Source organism: Cygnus olor, chromosome 5 (genome assembly GCF_009769625.2).
Source record: "Cygnus olor isolate bCygOlo1 chromosome 5, bCygOlo1.pri.v2, whole genome shotgun sequence".
In the NCBI taxonomy this organism is placed as follows: domain Eukaryota; kingdom Metazoa; phylum Chordata; class Aves; order Anseriformes; family Anatidae; genus Cygnus; species Cygnus olor.
Window position 1 is genome coordinate 24,332,900 of NC_049173.1, and position 14,585 is coordinate 24,347,484.

General features: G+C 63.1%; 2 protein-coding genes across 3 annotated transcripts; both read left to right on the top strand.

Annotated features, from left to right (window-relative positions):
• The first annotated feature begins 335 nt into the window (after window positions 1-335).
• On the top strand, window positions 336-5,212 carry PGF (placental growth factor). Of its 2 annotated transcripts, none has more exons than XM_040559535.1 (7): window positions 336-510; window positions 631-670; window positions 1,169-1,365; window positions 2,693-2,769; window positions 3,755-3,784; window positions 3,874-3,893; window positions 4,606-5,212. In XM_040559535.1, the coding sequence occupies exons 1-7, from the start codon at window positions 445-447 to the stop codon at window positions 4,668-4,670; spliced, it is 495 nt and encodes a 164-aa protein (XP_040415469.1). In that variant the 5' UTR covers window positions 336-444; the 3' UTR covers window positions 4,671-5,212. The 2 variants fall into 2 exon arrangements, with proteins under 2 accessions (XP_040415469.1, XP_040415468.1); XM_040559534.1 differs by having other exon boundaries at window positions 356-510; window positions 3,874-3,936.
• A 2,156-nt stretch (window positions 5,213-7,368) lies between these two features.
• Window positions 7,369-13,685, top strand: RPS6KL1 (ribosomal protein S6 kinase like 1). The gene is made up of 10 exons (XM_040558551.1): window positions 7,369-7,629; window positions 7,709-7,833; window positions 8,142-8,234; window positions 8,806-8,853; window positions 9,827-9,959; window positions 10,937-11,590; window positions 12,204-12,293; window positions 12,440-12,522; window positions 12,774-12,869; window positions 12,971-13,685. The coding sequence occupies exons 1-10, from the start codon at window positions 7,467-7,469 to the stop codon at window positions 13,079-13,081; spliced, it is 1,596 nt and encodes a 531-aa protein (XP_040414485.1). The 5' UTR covers window positions 7,369-7,466; the 3' UTR covers window positions 13,082-13,685.
• The last annotated feature ends 900 nt before the right edge of the window (window positions 13,686-14,585 follow it).

Here is a 14,585-nt window from a genome sequence, read left to right on the forward strand (position 1 = left end):
TGCCCGCTCCCCGGGGACCCCCGTGCGGGCAGGACCGGGCCGTGCCCGCGGGGCTGGGGGGCTGCAAACCCCCCGGGGGCTGCGAGAGCCGGACCAGACCGGGGAGGGCGGGGTGGGGGGGGAAAGGGCTGGAGGCCGTCCCGAGCCGTGCCGGGAGAGGCGGGGGGGCTGCAGGCGGGGCTGCTCGGCGGCTCCCGGCGGCACCGGCCGTCCCCGCGGCCGTCGGGGCCGGGCACCTGCTCCCGCCCCGGGGGCGGAGCGGCGGCGGTGAAATAGGGGCGGCGGAGCGGGGCGCGCTCCCATGGCCCGGCGGCGGCGGCGGAGCGGTGCCGGTGCCCTTACCCGTACCCGTACCCCGGTGTCCCGGTGGCGGCGGGGCGACATGCCGGGGGGGGCGGCGCGGCGGCGGCGGCGGCGCTGAGGCCGGCCGGTGGCGGAGCGGCGATGCGGCTGCTCGGAGCCTTCCTGCGGCTGCTGCTGGCCGGGGCGCTGGGGGCGCCGCCCGCCCCGGTGAGGACCGGGGGGGGCGGAGCGGGACCGAGACCGGGGGTCGGGGAGGCGCCGGGGGTCGTGGCGGCGGGGTCCCCCCCCGTGCAGCCCCCCGCCAGCGCCCGCCTTTCCCCCCTGCAGGCCCCGGAGGCGCGGGGGACAGCCAGCGCGGAGGCGCCCGGTGAGTTGGCAGCGGGCGGCAGCCGGTGCCCGGGGTGGGAGAGGGCTACGGGGGGCGGCTCCGGTGCCCCGGGGCCGTTATCTGCCCGCCCGGAGCCCGAGGGTGGGGGTCCCCGGTCGGACCGGGGGGGATCCCGCCGGGGAGCAGGCGGCAGCGTCGGTTCTCGGAGCCCCGCGGCTGTTTTCCCCGTGCGCGGCGGGGTCCCGCTCTTTACAAGCCGGCAGCGCAGCCTGGCCACGGAGGGGATGGAGGGGACGGAGCTGGCAGAGCCCCTCGGGGGGTCCTGGTGGCTGTGTGAGCCCCCACAGCAGCGTGGCGATGGGCACATTGGGGTACAAGGGGTCCTCTACATCCCTGTGCCCCACGGTGGTTGCATGACCCCATCGCAGCTGCCCCTGTGCCGTCCCATCCCCTGCAATGGGTGCACCTCATCAGGGGCTCGGCTGGGGTCCCCCCTCCCCGGGGCACCTCCTTAGAGCCCCCCCCGGTCTCTTGCAGTCCTGACCTTTAAGGAGATCTGGAATCGCAGTTTCTGCCGGCCGCTGGAGCAGCTGGTGGATGTCATTGCCGAGTTCCCCAACGAGGTGGAGTACATCTTCAGACCCTCCTGCGTCGCCCTGCAGCGCTGCGGGGGGTGCTGCGGGGATGAGGGGCTCCGCTGTGTCCCCGTGGAGACCAGCACAGTCACCATGCAGGTAAGCGCCGCCTCTGGGGGGCTGGGGGTGGTGGTGGGCTCCCAGACAGCGCCGGGAGGTTAAACCTGCAGCCTCACATCCTCAAGATGTTGCCGCAGCACGGATAGCAGAGCACTTGAGCACATGCCCAGCCAGAAGGGTCCCTCTGCCTGCTCTCTGGGCTTGTCCCTGAGGCAGGGTGAGACCTCTGGTGGTACCGACCTCCGTCCCAGCTTCACTGCCCTCTCCTCGGCGCGCAGTCCAACTTCCTGGCTGCTGTCACCTTTCCAGGCTGTCCCTGTGGGGCTGGGGTGTCCCTGTTGCTTGTGATTCTGCCTGCTTTGGGGACAAAGCCCTGGAATCACAGGGGAAAGCCGGCAGCGTGATTGCTCTCATGTGCCAGGAGATGGCTGTGGTGGCGCAGGCAGCAAGTGTGCGATGGGGAGAGGGTGAGCACAAGGGACTGTGTGTGCTGTGCTTCCAGCCCTGTTATGGGAGCTGTATGAAGTGGGGAGGGGAACTCTGGGCTGTGAGCAAGCTGTGTTGGCTCTTCCCAGTGTGCTGCACAGCCCCTGCCCTCGCTCTGCAGCCCCTGCGCTGCTCTGCTGGCATCAACCTGCTGCTGCTGTGCTGGGGGTGAGGGACTAGAGAGAGCCTGCAAGAAATCACCAGCAAGTTTGATCCTGCAGAGACTGAAAGCATGTTGGAAAGGGAGGGTAGGAGTTCCCAAATAAAAGGTCTTGACTTAAGCAGAGCAAAAGTCTGAAGCGATGAAGAAGGCAATGTTCTGAGCTCCTGCTGGGCTCCCCTCCACACGTGGCGTGCTGATGCCAGGCACTTCTGTGGGGTTAGCGTGGATCACAGCATGGATGAACACTCACAGTGAAGCCCCTGGATGTCCAACCTGACCTTCGGGCTGGGCTCTGGACTGACATGTGGCAGGGCAAATCCTGTGCCCCTGGGCTGGGGAGGCACCGTGGTACCGACTCCAGGCTGGGTGCGGTGGAAGAGGCGGCAGGAGGAGGCAGCAGCAGGAATGGCCTGGAAAACAGGGCTGGGGGGATATTTCCTTCAGAGAAGGAAGATGCACAAAGCAGTCAAATATGTGAAAGGTCTCCACTAAAGCAGAGACAGGAAAATCTGCTCTAAGGTTGGGAAATCCCACGACTAGGGGATTTAGATTACAGACCCAAGATGCAGGGCGGTGGGAGCAGAGCCTCCTGAGCTGCAGTGCCCGTGGAGGTGGGGTCTGTGGTGCCGAGGACTGGGTCTGACACGTGTCTGGCCGAGGGGCTGGGGTGGACGCCATCCTGCGCTGTCCGGGAGGTAACCTTTGTTCCTCTTTCAGCTCCTGAAGATAAAGCCCAACGGGGAGGCACCCTACGTGGAGATGTCGTTCACCGAGCACAAGAAGTGTGAGTGCAGGTAGGGCTCGTTCTGTGTCGGTGCGAGCCTGCCGGCTCGCCTGCTGCCCCTCTGCGGGGAGGCAGAGTGGGACAGGGATGTGCTGGGGGCACCTTGGCCGTGTTGGGAGCCCTCCCTCATCTCTGTTGTCCTGGGTGCTTGTGGGGCAGGCTGCCCCATCTGGGCATGGGGATTTGGGGTGTACATTTCTGGAGTATTGTGAAAGCTGGGGAGTGTGAGTCCTGCTGGGCAGCTGTCAGACATGAGGCTTGCCTGGAAGAGCGTGAGGATCCCCGCGTCGGTATTCCCCTGCTGTGCAGGCGGCCGTGCTGGAGCAGACCCAAGGGCCGTCCGGCTCCGCGCTGGCTCTGGGGCCATCCGTCAGTGGGTGCGTAAGGAGGAGCGGGAAGAAGCACGTGTGCTGCTTCCCCCTGCTTCCAGCTGTTTTCCGTGCAGGGAATTTCCTGAGCCTGTTGTGGGTTTCCTACCTCGGGTAACTCCCAGGGGAACTTTCTCAAATGCTTGTGCAGCCCGCCTTTGGATTCATGTAGGCTTCTTGCATCTGCAGCACCTTTTGTCTTCTCATTAAGCAGCCTTCAACACTTCTGTGGCTCCCCTTATTAAGTTTAGCGGAAGCGGGGTGGATGTCCCGGCCTTGGCTCCTGTAGGGGATGCCTGAGCCAAGTATGTTGTGGCTGGTGTCAGACAGCCACTGCTGAGACTCTGAAGCAAATCCCATGTGTTACCTGGGGCCCTGCGTCGTCTTCGACCTGCTGAGTGGTGAAAGCTGTCACTGAGAGCAGCTAAAAACTGAGCCTGTGCTTCCTGTCCTCATGGGCAAAATGGCACAGCCCCCAGGGGAGGCACCAAAGTCTGGGTGGAAGAAGTCACTGGGTCTGCTCTAAGCACAAGTTAAACACGGTGAGCTGCGCGCTGAGGTGCGTCAACACCCCGCAGCAGCTCACCGGATGGCACTGACCACGTAACACCTCTGCTCTCCCCGCAGGCCGCGGCAGGACCTGGTGAGGCTGGGGAGGTAAGTGGCACTGGGGGTGGCGCTGCCGCCCGGGGCTGCGGCCTCATTGCCCATGCGTCAGCCTCTCTTGTGCTGCTTTCCTTTTGAAGGAGGAGACCCAAGGGCCGAGGTAAGAGAAGAGGAGACAAGAAGAGACGTAAAGACTGTGAGCTGTAAGTGAGCAGGGGCAGGTGTGGCTGGTGTCTTCTGAGTTCGCTTTGCAGGGAACAGCAAGTTTTTAGGTCTTTATCTGGTGCTGTGAGTAGTGATGGGTTGCTGCAGGGAAGAGCAGGACGGAGGGGACAGCAGGTGGCTGGGGAATCACCCACTCAATGGGGGCTTGATAGATGCTTGGTGGTCTTCAGGCTGAGATGCTCAAAGCTGGCCAGTCCCACCCAGGATGGAGGGCGTCACTTGGCTGTGCATGGCTATATTGCCTTCACAGACTGTGCTGGGTTTTTGACCCATGAGTTTCCCGTTTCAGCCTCCTTTTGCTGCCAGCCGTGTCCTTACTGCAGTCCTTGGCTAGCTGCTGTTTGGGTTACTCCCGGCCTTACCCACGTTATGTTCTGCCGACTCTCGCAAACAGCCTGCTGAGGCCGTGCAGGCCAGACACTTGCAGGGGACGGAGCCCGGGGCTGGCACTGCCCTGTTGCACTCCCTGCGTTGTCCAAAGCTCGCTGCTCAGTGCTCTGCCAGCATCTACAACCCTGCAGCCCCCTCCTCCCCATGAAGCCCCGCTTCTTGCGATCCCTTCCTGCGGGTTGGTGGGGAGGGAGGGGCCTGGGGGGCAGCGGGGGGTGACCCCGGTGGTGCTGACCCCGCGTGTGCTCCCCTTGCAGATGTGGCATGCCGCGCAGGTAGCCTCCGCTCTGCCCCCGGCCTCGCTCCTGCCTCCGGGGCCTGATCCAGTCTCATTCCTGCCCGGCGCGGGGGACGTGCGGAGCTGAGTGACGGTGGCTGGGGAGCAACTGTGCCGGGGAGCAGGTCCGCAGCGGGAAGGAGCCGACGGGACTCTTGCTTGGCCCTGGAGCCAAGGACTCCCTCGCCCTGTCTGCACCGGTTGCAGCAGGACTAAAGGACCCTTGAAGGAGGATGAGGAGCTGGAGCCGCACTTCAGTGCCTCAGAAGGGCGTCCTGGGGGCCACGAGGAACGGAGCTGGTGGATGTGCTGCTGGGGGTGGCATGGGGTGGGGGCAAGCTGGGCTGCAGCCACGGAACTGCTCTGTCCTGCCGGGCAGGGGGGAGGAGGGACAGCCGGGACAGGCAGGGCTGCATCGCTCCCAGCTTGGCACGGAGCAGCTCAGGAGGGTGCCAGGGTGGGTGGGGAGCTTGCCTGGGGAGGCCTCCTGGTGGGCACGGGGAGGGAGCTGGGGTGCTGTGGCCCTTCACGTACTCATATCCTCATCATAGCCTCCCCCTTCTCAATAAAAGCTGGGGGCAGACCCAGGAGCTGGCCGGGTGAGTGCTCCTCTCCTTTCCGGCAGCTGCAGGGCGCTTCCCCAGGGGTACCCGGGCTGTGGTGGTCCCCGCACTGCTCCTGCAGCGCCCCGTCCCATCCATGGTGTGATGCTGGAGGTGGGTGACCTGGGGTCCTGGGACCCACTCTGGGGAGGGAGCTGCCCCGCTTCTTCACGCTGGTGTTTGTGGCTGGAACCTCTCCCTGCTCCCCAGCCCCTTCCTGCTCTAACCCCAGCCCCTCTGCCTTGCTGAGGGCTGATGCAAGGGGAGCAGGCTGCCCGTGGGCTTTCCCACCCAAGAAATGCCCCACTAAAGGTTATCCAGCTGGCACGGGGGCACCATTTGTTGTTGGCAGTGTCCTGGGGCATGCAGGGGGGGCTGCTGTCCCTCCCTGGGGTGGCTGTGGGCAGGGCTGGGTGGGCTCTTTGCACAGCCCTGAGCTCCTCCCGTGGGCTGCCATGGCCACCACAGCTCAGCCAGGTCCAGGGACAGCCCCAGCCCTTGTCCCCGCTTGCCTTAAGCAGCGCCTTGGGGACTTCTTGTTCTTCCACTCCTGCTGTGGGAGGGCTGGATCTGGCTGCTGAATGCACCCCCTGCTCCTCCATCCCCTCCTGCAGTGCACAGATCCAAAGGACAAGTTGGGGCACCAGCACCCCCCCTGGGACGCCCATGGCACCGGTGCCCCCAGGGCTGGTCCTGCACCCAGCGCCACCTCCATCGGTGCGGGGCTGGCTCCTGAACTCATCCAGCCTTTCAGTAGGTCCTAGCGAAACACAGCCAAGGTTATTTTCCAGGCGTGAAGCAGAAGCCTGGGTAGGAAGATGTGCAAAGGCTTAGCTGTTGCCATCGGCCAGGAAGAAATGCAGTTTGTCCCACCTGGGGTAACCTGCTATAGCAGGAATTGGGGTTCAAAGCAGCTTCCCCCAGGTTTGGCACGGTCTGACACTTTGCACCGAGCTGGGGCCCTGGTCTGGGCTGGTTCGCCTCCTTTCAGCCTGTCTGGTTGTGCTTGTAGGATAACAAGAACCGCGAGCAGCACGTGAGGGATGGCTGTGATGGCTTCTGCATTTGTAACAGTAAAAGCTTCACCACGGTAGCATTACACCTATAATAAGAAAACTACATAAAAATGAGGGTGATAATTAATTAAAAACCTGCTGAGCGTGGTTATTAGGGTTAAAAGCAAAATAGCTCTATTACTTGTGACTTAGAGTGTTTTGCATCCTCATGCAATGCTCCTGTGTTTCCTGAGAGCTGCTGGTGTTTCGGGTGGCCTCGGTGCAGCTCTGCTGCTGCAGCCCGCTGGAGGAGCAGCTGGGGCAGCATCGCACGGGCAGGCAAGGAGACAGAGGGCAAAATCACCCAGAGCTGGGTCCCACGGTTCGTTTTCTCCCCGGGACCTTGCTGCTGACCTCATGGTTGGGAGCCCAGGTGGAGGTCAGCCTGGTGATGCCCCCGGGGAGCAGCAGGACCCCAGCCGGCCCGGCTGCCCCCGCTGGGTTATCGGCGTCCCCGGGCTCACCGCTCCTCCCGGTGCTGCGGGGCAAAGGTTTGTTTAACAAGGCTTTAAGAGAAGGGCTTGGGCAGGAGGGTTTATAAAGGGTTGGAGGGAAGGCAAAACATCAGCTGGGCTCCGGGCTGCCGCAGGACCGAAATCATCGTGTATTTTGGGGGTGCACCTGGTACGGTGCCGGGGAGACCAGCCCAGGGAGATGATGTTAAAGATTTTGCTGACAGCTTCACGAGGATGCGAGGGAACCGTGTGAGCTTTCTGCTTGCTGGCTTTAGCAGCTTCTGGTGAGTTCGAGGCATTTTCAGCCCCCCCGGGGACCACCCGGGGACCGAGTGAACCCAGCGTTGCCCACACCGAGCCCTGCTCCCCGTGAGCCCTCGCTGCGGACCGGGCTCTCCTCTCGCAGGGGCTCTGCAGGCGCAGGGAGGCCGCCGAGCCCGGTCCCACAGCAGGCACGGGCCGTGCCCGGGGGGCGCCGCCATTTGCCGCCCCCCTCCCCCCCCCCCCCCCCCTTCCAGGTGCGAAGCCGGGGCGGGCTCGGCCCCGCGGCCCCGCCCTGCGGGTGCCCGGTGCCGGGCGCGTCCCCGCGGCGCGGGATGAGCTCACCCGCGGCCAATCGGCGCCGCGCCGGGGCGGGCTCCCGGTACCGGGGCCGGCCGGCCGGGGTGGGGGGGGCGATGCCCGATCGGCGGCCCCGCGCCTCCCCGCGGCGCCCCGCTGCCCGCGGCCATGCTGAGGCCGTGGCGGGAGGCGGGCGGCGGGCGGCGGGACTACCTGCTGGAGGCGGCGCGGCAGCTGCGGCTGGCGCTGGAGCGCGACGTGAGCGAGGACTACGAGGAGGCCTTCGCCCACTACCAGAACGGCGTGGACGTGCTGCTGCGCGGCGTGCAGGGTGCGGGGCGGCCGGGGCGCGGGGGGGGGGGGGGGGGTGCGGGGCTCGGCGGCGGTCCCCTGACGCCCGCCGCCCGCAGCGGACCCCAACAAGGAGCGGGGCGAGGCGGTGCGGAGGAAGGTGGCGCAGTACCTGCGGCGCGCCGAGGAGATCTTCACCTGCCACCTCCAGCGCAGCCTGGGCGACGGCGGCCCCGCGGGCACGGTGAGCGGCCGGGGCGGCGAGGCGGGGTCGGGGGCCGAAAGGGGCGCTTGGAGCCCGGGGAAGGTGGTGGAGACACCGTCCCTGGGGGTGCCCGTGGGAAGGTTGGAGGTGGCGCCTGGGGACGTGGTTAGCGGGTGAGGGCGGTGGTAGGGGTGGTTGGACCAGGTGATCTTGGAGGTCTTTTCACAGGATCGTCTAGGTTGGGAGAGACCTCCAGGGTGACCTAGTCCAGCCTCTGACCTAACAAACCAACCTTTCCAACCCTAATGATTCTGATCCCCTCGCCCTCTCCTCGCGCTGCCTCGCAGGGTTACAGCAGCCTTCGCTTGCGGCCCATCAGGACGCTGAGCGCGGCGGTGGAAAACCTGAGGCGGTGTAAGGTGGTGGGAGTGATCGATAAGGTACGGGCTCGACAGGGAGCTGGAGGGCTGAGGCTGGGGACGCACCACGGGAAGCGTGACGCGGCGGGTCCTGGCAGCTGGGACGGGGGTGACGGCTCACCAAGGAACGTGAGGGTCTCCATCCACACCATTCCCACCAAGGAAAATTCACAGGGGAGGGTGCCAGAAACTTTGTTAGCTGGGAAGTCCGTTAATTTCCCCTTTGCTTTTGCTTACGAAAGCTCCCGGGATCCTTATGAGGAAGCTGCCGCATCCAGGTCTTTCCCATGTATGGGATCACGCTTGATGGCTAGGCACTGTGGTGGTGGTGGATTCCTGCAGATAACCCAGACTTCAGCAGCAGACCAGCTACCTAAACGAAAAAGCTAGCTAGTCGTTCGTGATCTTGGAGCGAAGATGCCAGGCTTACTGTCTCCATACGTGCACTGGCACATTGCTCCCCTCTGCTGTTCCCCTCGCGTGGCGGCTTGTCAGGGCTGATGCGCTGCAGAGTCACGTCCCTGGGGTTATTCCTGTAGGCTGCGTGTCAGGGGTCACCGCGTCTGAACAGCTCTGTGTACGCTGCTCGCAGGTGCAGATAGTCCAGGATCCAGCCACTGGAGGGACCTTTATCCTGAAGGTGGGTGTTTATGGTTTCACAGCTCATCAGCTTCCTCATCATTAGGAGGAAATTCTTCAATGTAAGGGTGGTGAGGCACTGGAACAGGTTGCCCAGAGAAGCTGTGGATGCCCCATCCCTAGAGGAGTACAAGGCCAGGCTGGATGGGGCCTTGGGCAACCTGATCTAGAGGGTGGCATCCCTGCCCATGGCAGGGGCATTGGAGTTAGATGATCTTTAAGGTCCCTTCCAAGCCCAGCCATTCTGTGATTCTGTGATCTGCCTCCATCCCCTGTGCATGACCTTGGGGCAGGAGGTGTCTTGCAGCCGATAGGGCCGTGTGGTGAATATTCCCTAGCTCCTTTTCTATGCAGCTCAGCAAAAAGAAGCTTTATGAACAACAAACTTCCTCTAGGACCTCTGTGATCTGCTATTTTTGTGCACTCGCCTCCCTCAGCCACCTTCTGTTACCAGAAGGGAAGAGGTTCTCCTTGTTCATTCGTGTGTTTCTCCGCTGGGCCGCGGCCTTGTAACGGGGCAACCCGAGCCCAACACCCTTGTTCATCTGGGTCCGAAACTGGTGGCGGTGTGCTCAGTACAGGTGGCAGGGCGTTTTCCAGTGCCCTTAGAACTAGCTGTGTGTAAGAATAAGACTTGTTTAGCCACTGGCAAGGCTCTGGCATGATGGAGAAGCACCATTTCCAGGGGGAGTGTAGAGGTGGTGTGGTGGAGTCCCACTGGAAGCGAGGGGGAAGGCCGCTGTGCCGGGAGGAAGTGTCCCTGTGTCCTGTGCTGCACTGCAGGAGCTTTGCAGAGCCCTGTGCTGTCACAGCTGGGTGCTGGGGGTGGATGGACAGACAGACATACTGCCGCGAGCTGCAGGTTTCCACAGCGTGGGGCCCGCAGCTGTTCTGGCTGGCCTCCTGCCCTGCCTGGTCCCAGGAAATCCCAGCCCCTTCCGTGCTGTAACCCCCCTCTACCTGTACCTCCTCAGAGCCTCCCCAAATCCCACGTTGAGACCCGTGAGCGACAGACCATCATCCCTCATGGCGTCCCCTTCATGGTCAAGCTGCTGTGCTACTACGCGAGCGAGGACTCCATCTTCCTCCACCTGGAGCACGTGCAAGGTGAGCGGGGACAGCACTGCCTCCTGTCCATGGCACATCCTGCTCTTACCTATTTTATAGTGTCAGGTAGGTTTCTCCCAGTGGTTTAGGACTGTTTTTTTTTCTAGCGACAGCACAAAAATTTCTCAGAAGGGTGGCTGGTGCCAGGGCTTGGAGACTTTGTGGGAGTTGCTGCTCGGCTTTATTGGGGATTTGATAAGAGCTGACTGAGGAAGTAACCTAGAAATGGGTCTGTGGAGACCTAGAAGGAGGAGGCTGGGAGGGCAGGGAGTGTAATATGGAAACTAGCTCCGGGGATCGCTGTGTCCCATGGGAGGGAATGGTCATACAGCCATGCCTTGTTGTAGGGAAGTTGATGTGGTCCAGCATCTTGAAAAGAAAAACCTCTCTGCTTTATTGGTGTTGTTTGGCTGCAACAGAAAAGTGTTGGAAAGGAGAAACCGAGTGAGGTGGTTCACTTGGATGTTGTAGAACAAGAGAGTCTTTTGGCAAGACCTTCGTAAAACATTACATGGTTACAAAAGAAGAGGCCATAGTGGATTTTAAGATCAGACCAAAGAGAGGAGATGGAGGATCAGGGGATGAAGGGCAGGGAGCACAAGGGGCTTGGGTACAACATCACAGTTTACCTGCTGTCTGAGCAAGGAGGCAAGCCCTGAGCTTGCCCAGATCCCGGTGAAGAAGAGCGACCAGGTGGAGGCTTGCCACAAGGAGCCGCTAAAGAAGGGGCAATGAACCTTTGCCGTGCTGGGTCCTGTGCTGGGCAGCGATGGAGTTGGGGATGCTGTGGTTGTAGGGCTGGGGAGCGTTCGGTGTGAACTTGAGCTTTACTGCAGCAGTAAGGAGTACTGCAGGAGACTTTAAGGCCGGGTGATGTCCTGAGCGGGTGGGCCGCGGCCTGTGCCCACAGGGGCAGTGTCTGCGGGTGGGACCTGGTGCACTTTCTGCCCCATCACTTTTTTTTCTCTGCTTTCCAGGGGAGACGCTGTGGTCTCACCTGCGTGCCAAGTACCGTGCCCAGCAGGGCCCTCCCCACGGCTCTGGCTCCCTGCATTCCAAAGCCGCCCCGGCCCCGAGGGCCCGCAGCAGAGAGGACGGTGAGGGAAGCGCCCCGGGGAGCAGCCAAGGCCCCATCGAGCCAGCAGCATCCACCAAAGGCCCCAGCCACTGTGACCACCGGGGGCTGGTCGCCTACCCCCGGGACTCTGTAACCGCCGGCGAGGCCGGGGGCTGCGTGTCGGCGAGAGCAGCCCCCCGGCACGATCCCAGGCCGCTGGGTGGTGAAAGGCTGCCCCCGATGCCCGCCCCCGTGCCCAAGGCTGGGAGAGGGGAGCCCCTGCCTCAGCAAGTGGCCGAGCCCCTCCTGCCCTCCTCCTCGGGTCGGCGGCAGCTTGACCCAGCCCTGCAGGAGCCCTGGCAGGGGGCGAGCCTGACCTGCAGCCGCTCTGCGGCCTCCTGGGGACTCCGCAGGGCTCCGGCCTCCTGGGGGCACGGCCGGAGAGCTTGGGCCGTGAAGGAGGAGCAGGTGCAGCTGTGGGCAGCAGAAATCCTCTTGGCCCTAGAGGGGCTTCACCAACAGGGTGTGTTGTGCCGGGACCTCAACCCCAGGAACCTGCTGCTGGACACGGCCGGTAGGTGGTGGCCAAGGTGGCCACCTCGAGGGGGAGGCTGGCCTCTGGGCTGGGGGACGGCTGCTTGTCCCATTTCCAGGGGGCTCAGGCTTTCCTGAGCCTGCTGCGGGAGAGGGTGGGAAGCTGGGGATGTTTGGATGTTTCTGAGCCTGGAAGTGTGGTCCCAGCTGCGACTTCCAAGAGGTTATTATGAGAGATGTCCCTGCGGAGGGAGCGTAGCTGCAGGAATGTGCTGCTTCTGCTCCCATGTGGGGCTGGCTGCCTGGGAAATCCCAGCACGGGGCAGCTGAGAGCAGCCGAGCTGTGCCTGAGGTTAGTGGGATTGCTGTTTTTCCCCTGCTTGTACTTGTGCCCCCAGGGTCTCCTTGAGCCTGCCCATCTCTTCAAGCCATGGGCACCACTTGCAGCACAAGCTGAAGAGGTCCTGGTCGGCTGGCAAGGGCTGGGGCAAACTGGAGCGATACAAAACACCTAGGAAACAACAACTACAACAAGAAGCAGTGTCCTGGCTGTCCCCCCGAGGGCGTGTTGCCAGTTGAGGGGCTGGGGCTTGGCTTTGTGCTCCCACCACCCTCACCAGTTTTGTCCTAACCTCTTTGGTGCTGCTCTGCAGGTCACGTCCGTCTCACCTTCTTCGGCCAGTGGACAGAGGTGGCACCTCAGTGCTGCAGCCAGGCGCTGGAGGAGCTGTACAGTGCCCCAGGTAAGGCACGTGTCCCCTGCCTTCTGCCCAGTGCCACCGACCAGGGTGGCGGGCCTTCTGCATGCAGCGAGACCGGCCTGGTATGGGGCTGCTCAGGTCCCCTGCCTGCCTCCAGCCCCAGTCCTTCTCTGTCTCTCTCTCTGCAGAAGTTGGGGGGATCGCTGAGCCAACAGAAGCAGCCGACTGCTGGAGCTTCGGGTCGCTGCTGTACGAGCTGCTGACAGGAGTGGTAAGAGGCAGAGGCGCTGCGCAGCACCGGGATGGGGGGGACAGAGGTGACACCGTGCTGCAAGAGCTCCTGTCCACACCCCATTGCTCCAGGAGTGCAGCTCCTGGTGCTTGTGTATGGTCTTTAGGTGCCAAGAGCCTTGATTTTACATCCTGCCGTGCCGGGATGGGGTTGGGTGGTGACGAAGGCTCGGCAGGGTGTTACCGCCCTAGTCAGTGCCGCTGCTCACCGTCACCCTCCGCCACTTGCAGCCGCTGTCCCAAAGCCACCCGTCGGGGATTCACCCTCACACCCAGCTGCACCTGCCAGAGGGGCTCAGCCTGGCGGCCGCGTCGCTGCTCACCCAGGTGAGGGGCTTGGGAGGGAGGACGGGGCCGGAGGCTGGCCGAAGCCCACCCTGGGCAGCTTTCCCAGTGCTCCCAGCTCTCCTTCTGTCTTTTCCCTGCAGCTCCTGCAGCACAACCCCAAGCGGCGTTTGGGCGCTGGCGGCGGCGGAATCGCCAAGCTCAAGTCCCACTCCTTCTTCAGCACCGTCCCGTGGAACAAGCTGGTGGGCTAGGCAGGAGGGGAGCGCAGCCGGCCGCGGGGCCGCCTCCCGTCCCCAACCTGTGAGCCCACCTGGGGGCTCTGCCCGCGGAGGGGGGAGGTTTTCCTGCCTGGGCTGCGCTGTGTGTGGGTGTGTAGGGGGGAACAGATGCGTGCATGAGGTTTTTGCAGCATTCGATGTTCTGTCACCACTCGTGCTCGATCGCATCTTTGAGAGGAGGCTGTGGTCCCTTCCAGTCGGTCCCCCTGGTGGGATGGGAGCCCGTGCCCTGAGCCCTGCTGTGCCACCCTCCCCACCCCCAGCGGTCCTCGTCTGGGGCTCCCTGGGAGACACTGACGACCCTCGCTCTGCTTAGCGCCGTGCCTTGGGATCTTCTCCCCGGGGTTTTCTCTCTGCTGCTACCACAGTTGACCTCCCCCACCATTATTTTTTGTGGCTTCCAAGCGCGTTTCCCCCCGGGCCCCGCTGGCTGGTGCACGAGCCTGTGCTCTGTGCCACTCACCGGCTGCATGTGTATGGGCAGCACCTGCTGGAGGGCAGGGGGGGGGATGCAGCCCGCTGGTCTCCTCCCCGCCCCCCCCAGCTCTCTGAAAAGAATAAACCGCTTGTGACTGCTACCGGCCGTGTCCTGGTTCTGAGCTGGGCTGAGCGTGCCACGTGAGGGAGCCCCCCAAAGCTGTCTGAGACCCGCCTGGGAGCCCTGGGTCGGAGCCTGAGTTTTACCAGGGGCTGCTGGTTCCAGGGCCTGATGCCAGCGGGGGCAGCACCCCCCCTCCTGGCCCGGCCTCACCTCCCTGCCAGCAGCAGGGCTCCTCCAGCAGAGGGAAGCAGAGCCCGGGAGAAGCTCAGCTCCCACAGCCGGGCAGATTAAACAAGCCAGGTTGCTGTGCTGCAGCTGTCTGAGGGCCTGCGCCTGTACCGTTCACTGCCTGGGTGGTTCCTCCTTTATTGCAGCTCCAGTAACTAGAGGAATCACCTTTCCCCAGCCTCATTTATACAGGTACCGCGGGCCCACTGTATTCTAAAGGCGCAGGGGTGCTGGGTCCCAGCAGCATTTTGTCATCAGAACCTTCTCTTTAACTCCATTTATTTGTGCAAGAGCAGCTTGACATGCCGCTCTTCCCTTACAGCACACAAAGGTTTTCCCCTTCTCCCTGCTCTTAACCTTCTCCCTCCCTCCAGGACAAGGGGAAGCTGACTCCACACACATTTCTCCATGGCTGCCTGGAAGCTGTAGGGACCAGTCCTAGAAAATATTCCCCCTCTCAGCATCACAGCTGTGGGTGCAAGAGTTTTCCCTGAAAAGAGGCTGCCTTCACTCCTAGCTGGAAAGGGCAACCCTTCTCTGAAGTTGATGTCAGACACGGAAAAACCCTACCACAATCCAGGAATGATTTCTTAATGCCCCAGCAGGGACAGCTCCCTGGGAAAGTGCTGCTAGCACCACAGCTGAGAGACACCTTTAGCTTTACACCTCCTTGATCTTGCCTCCCTTCTCTCTTTCCAACCCCTTGAT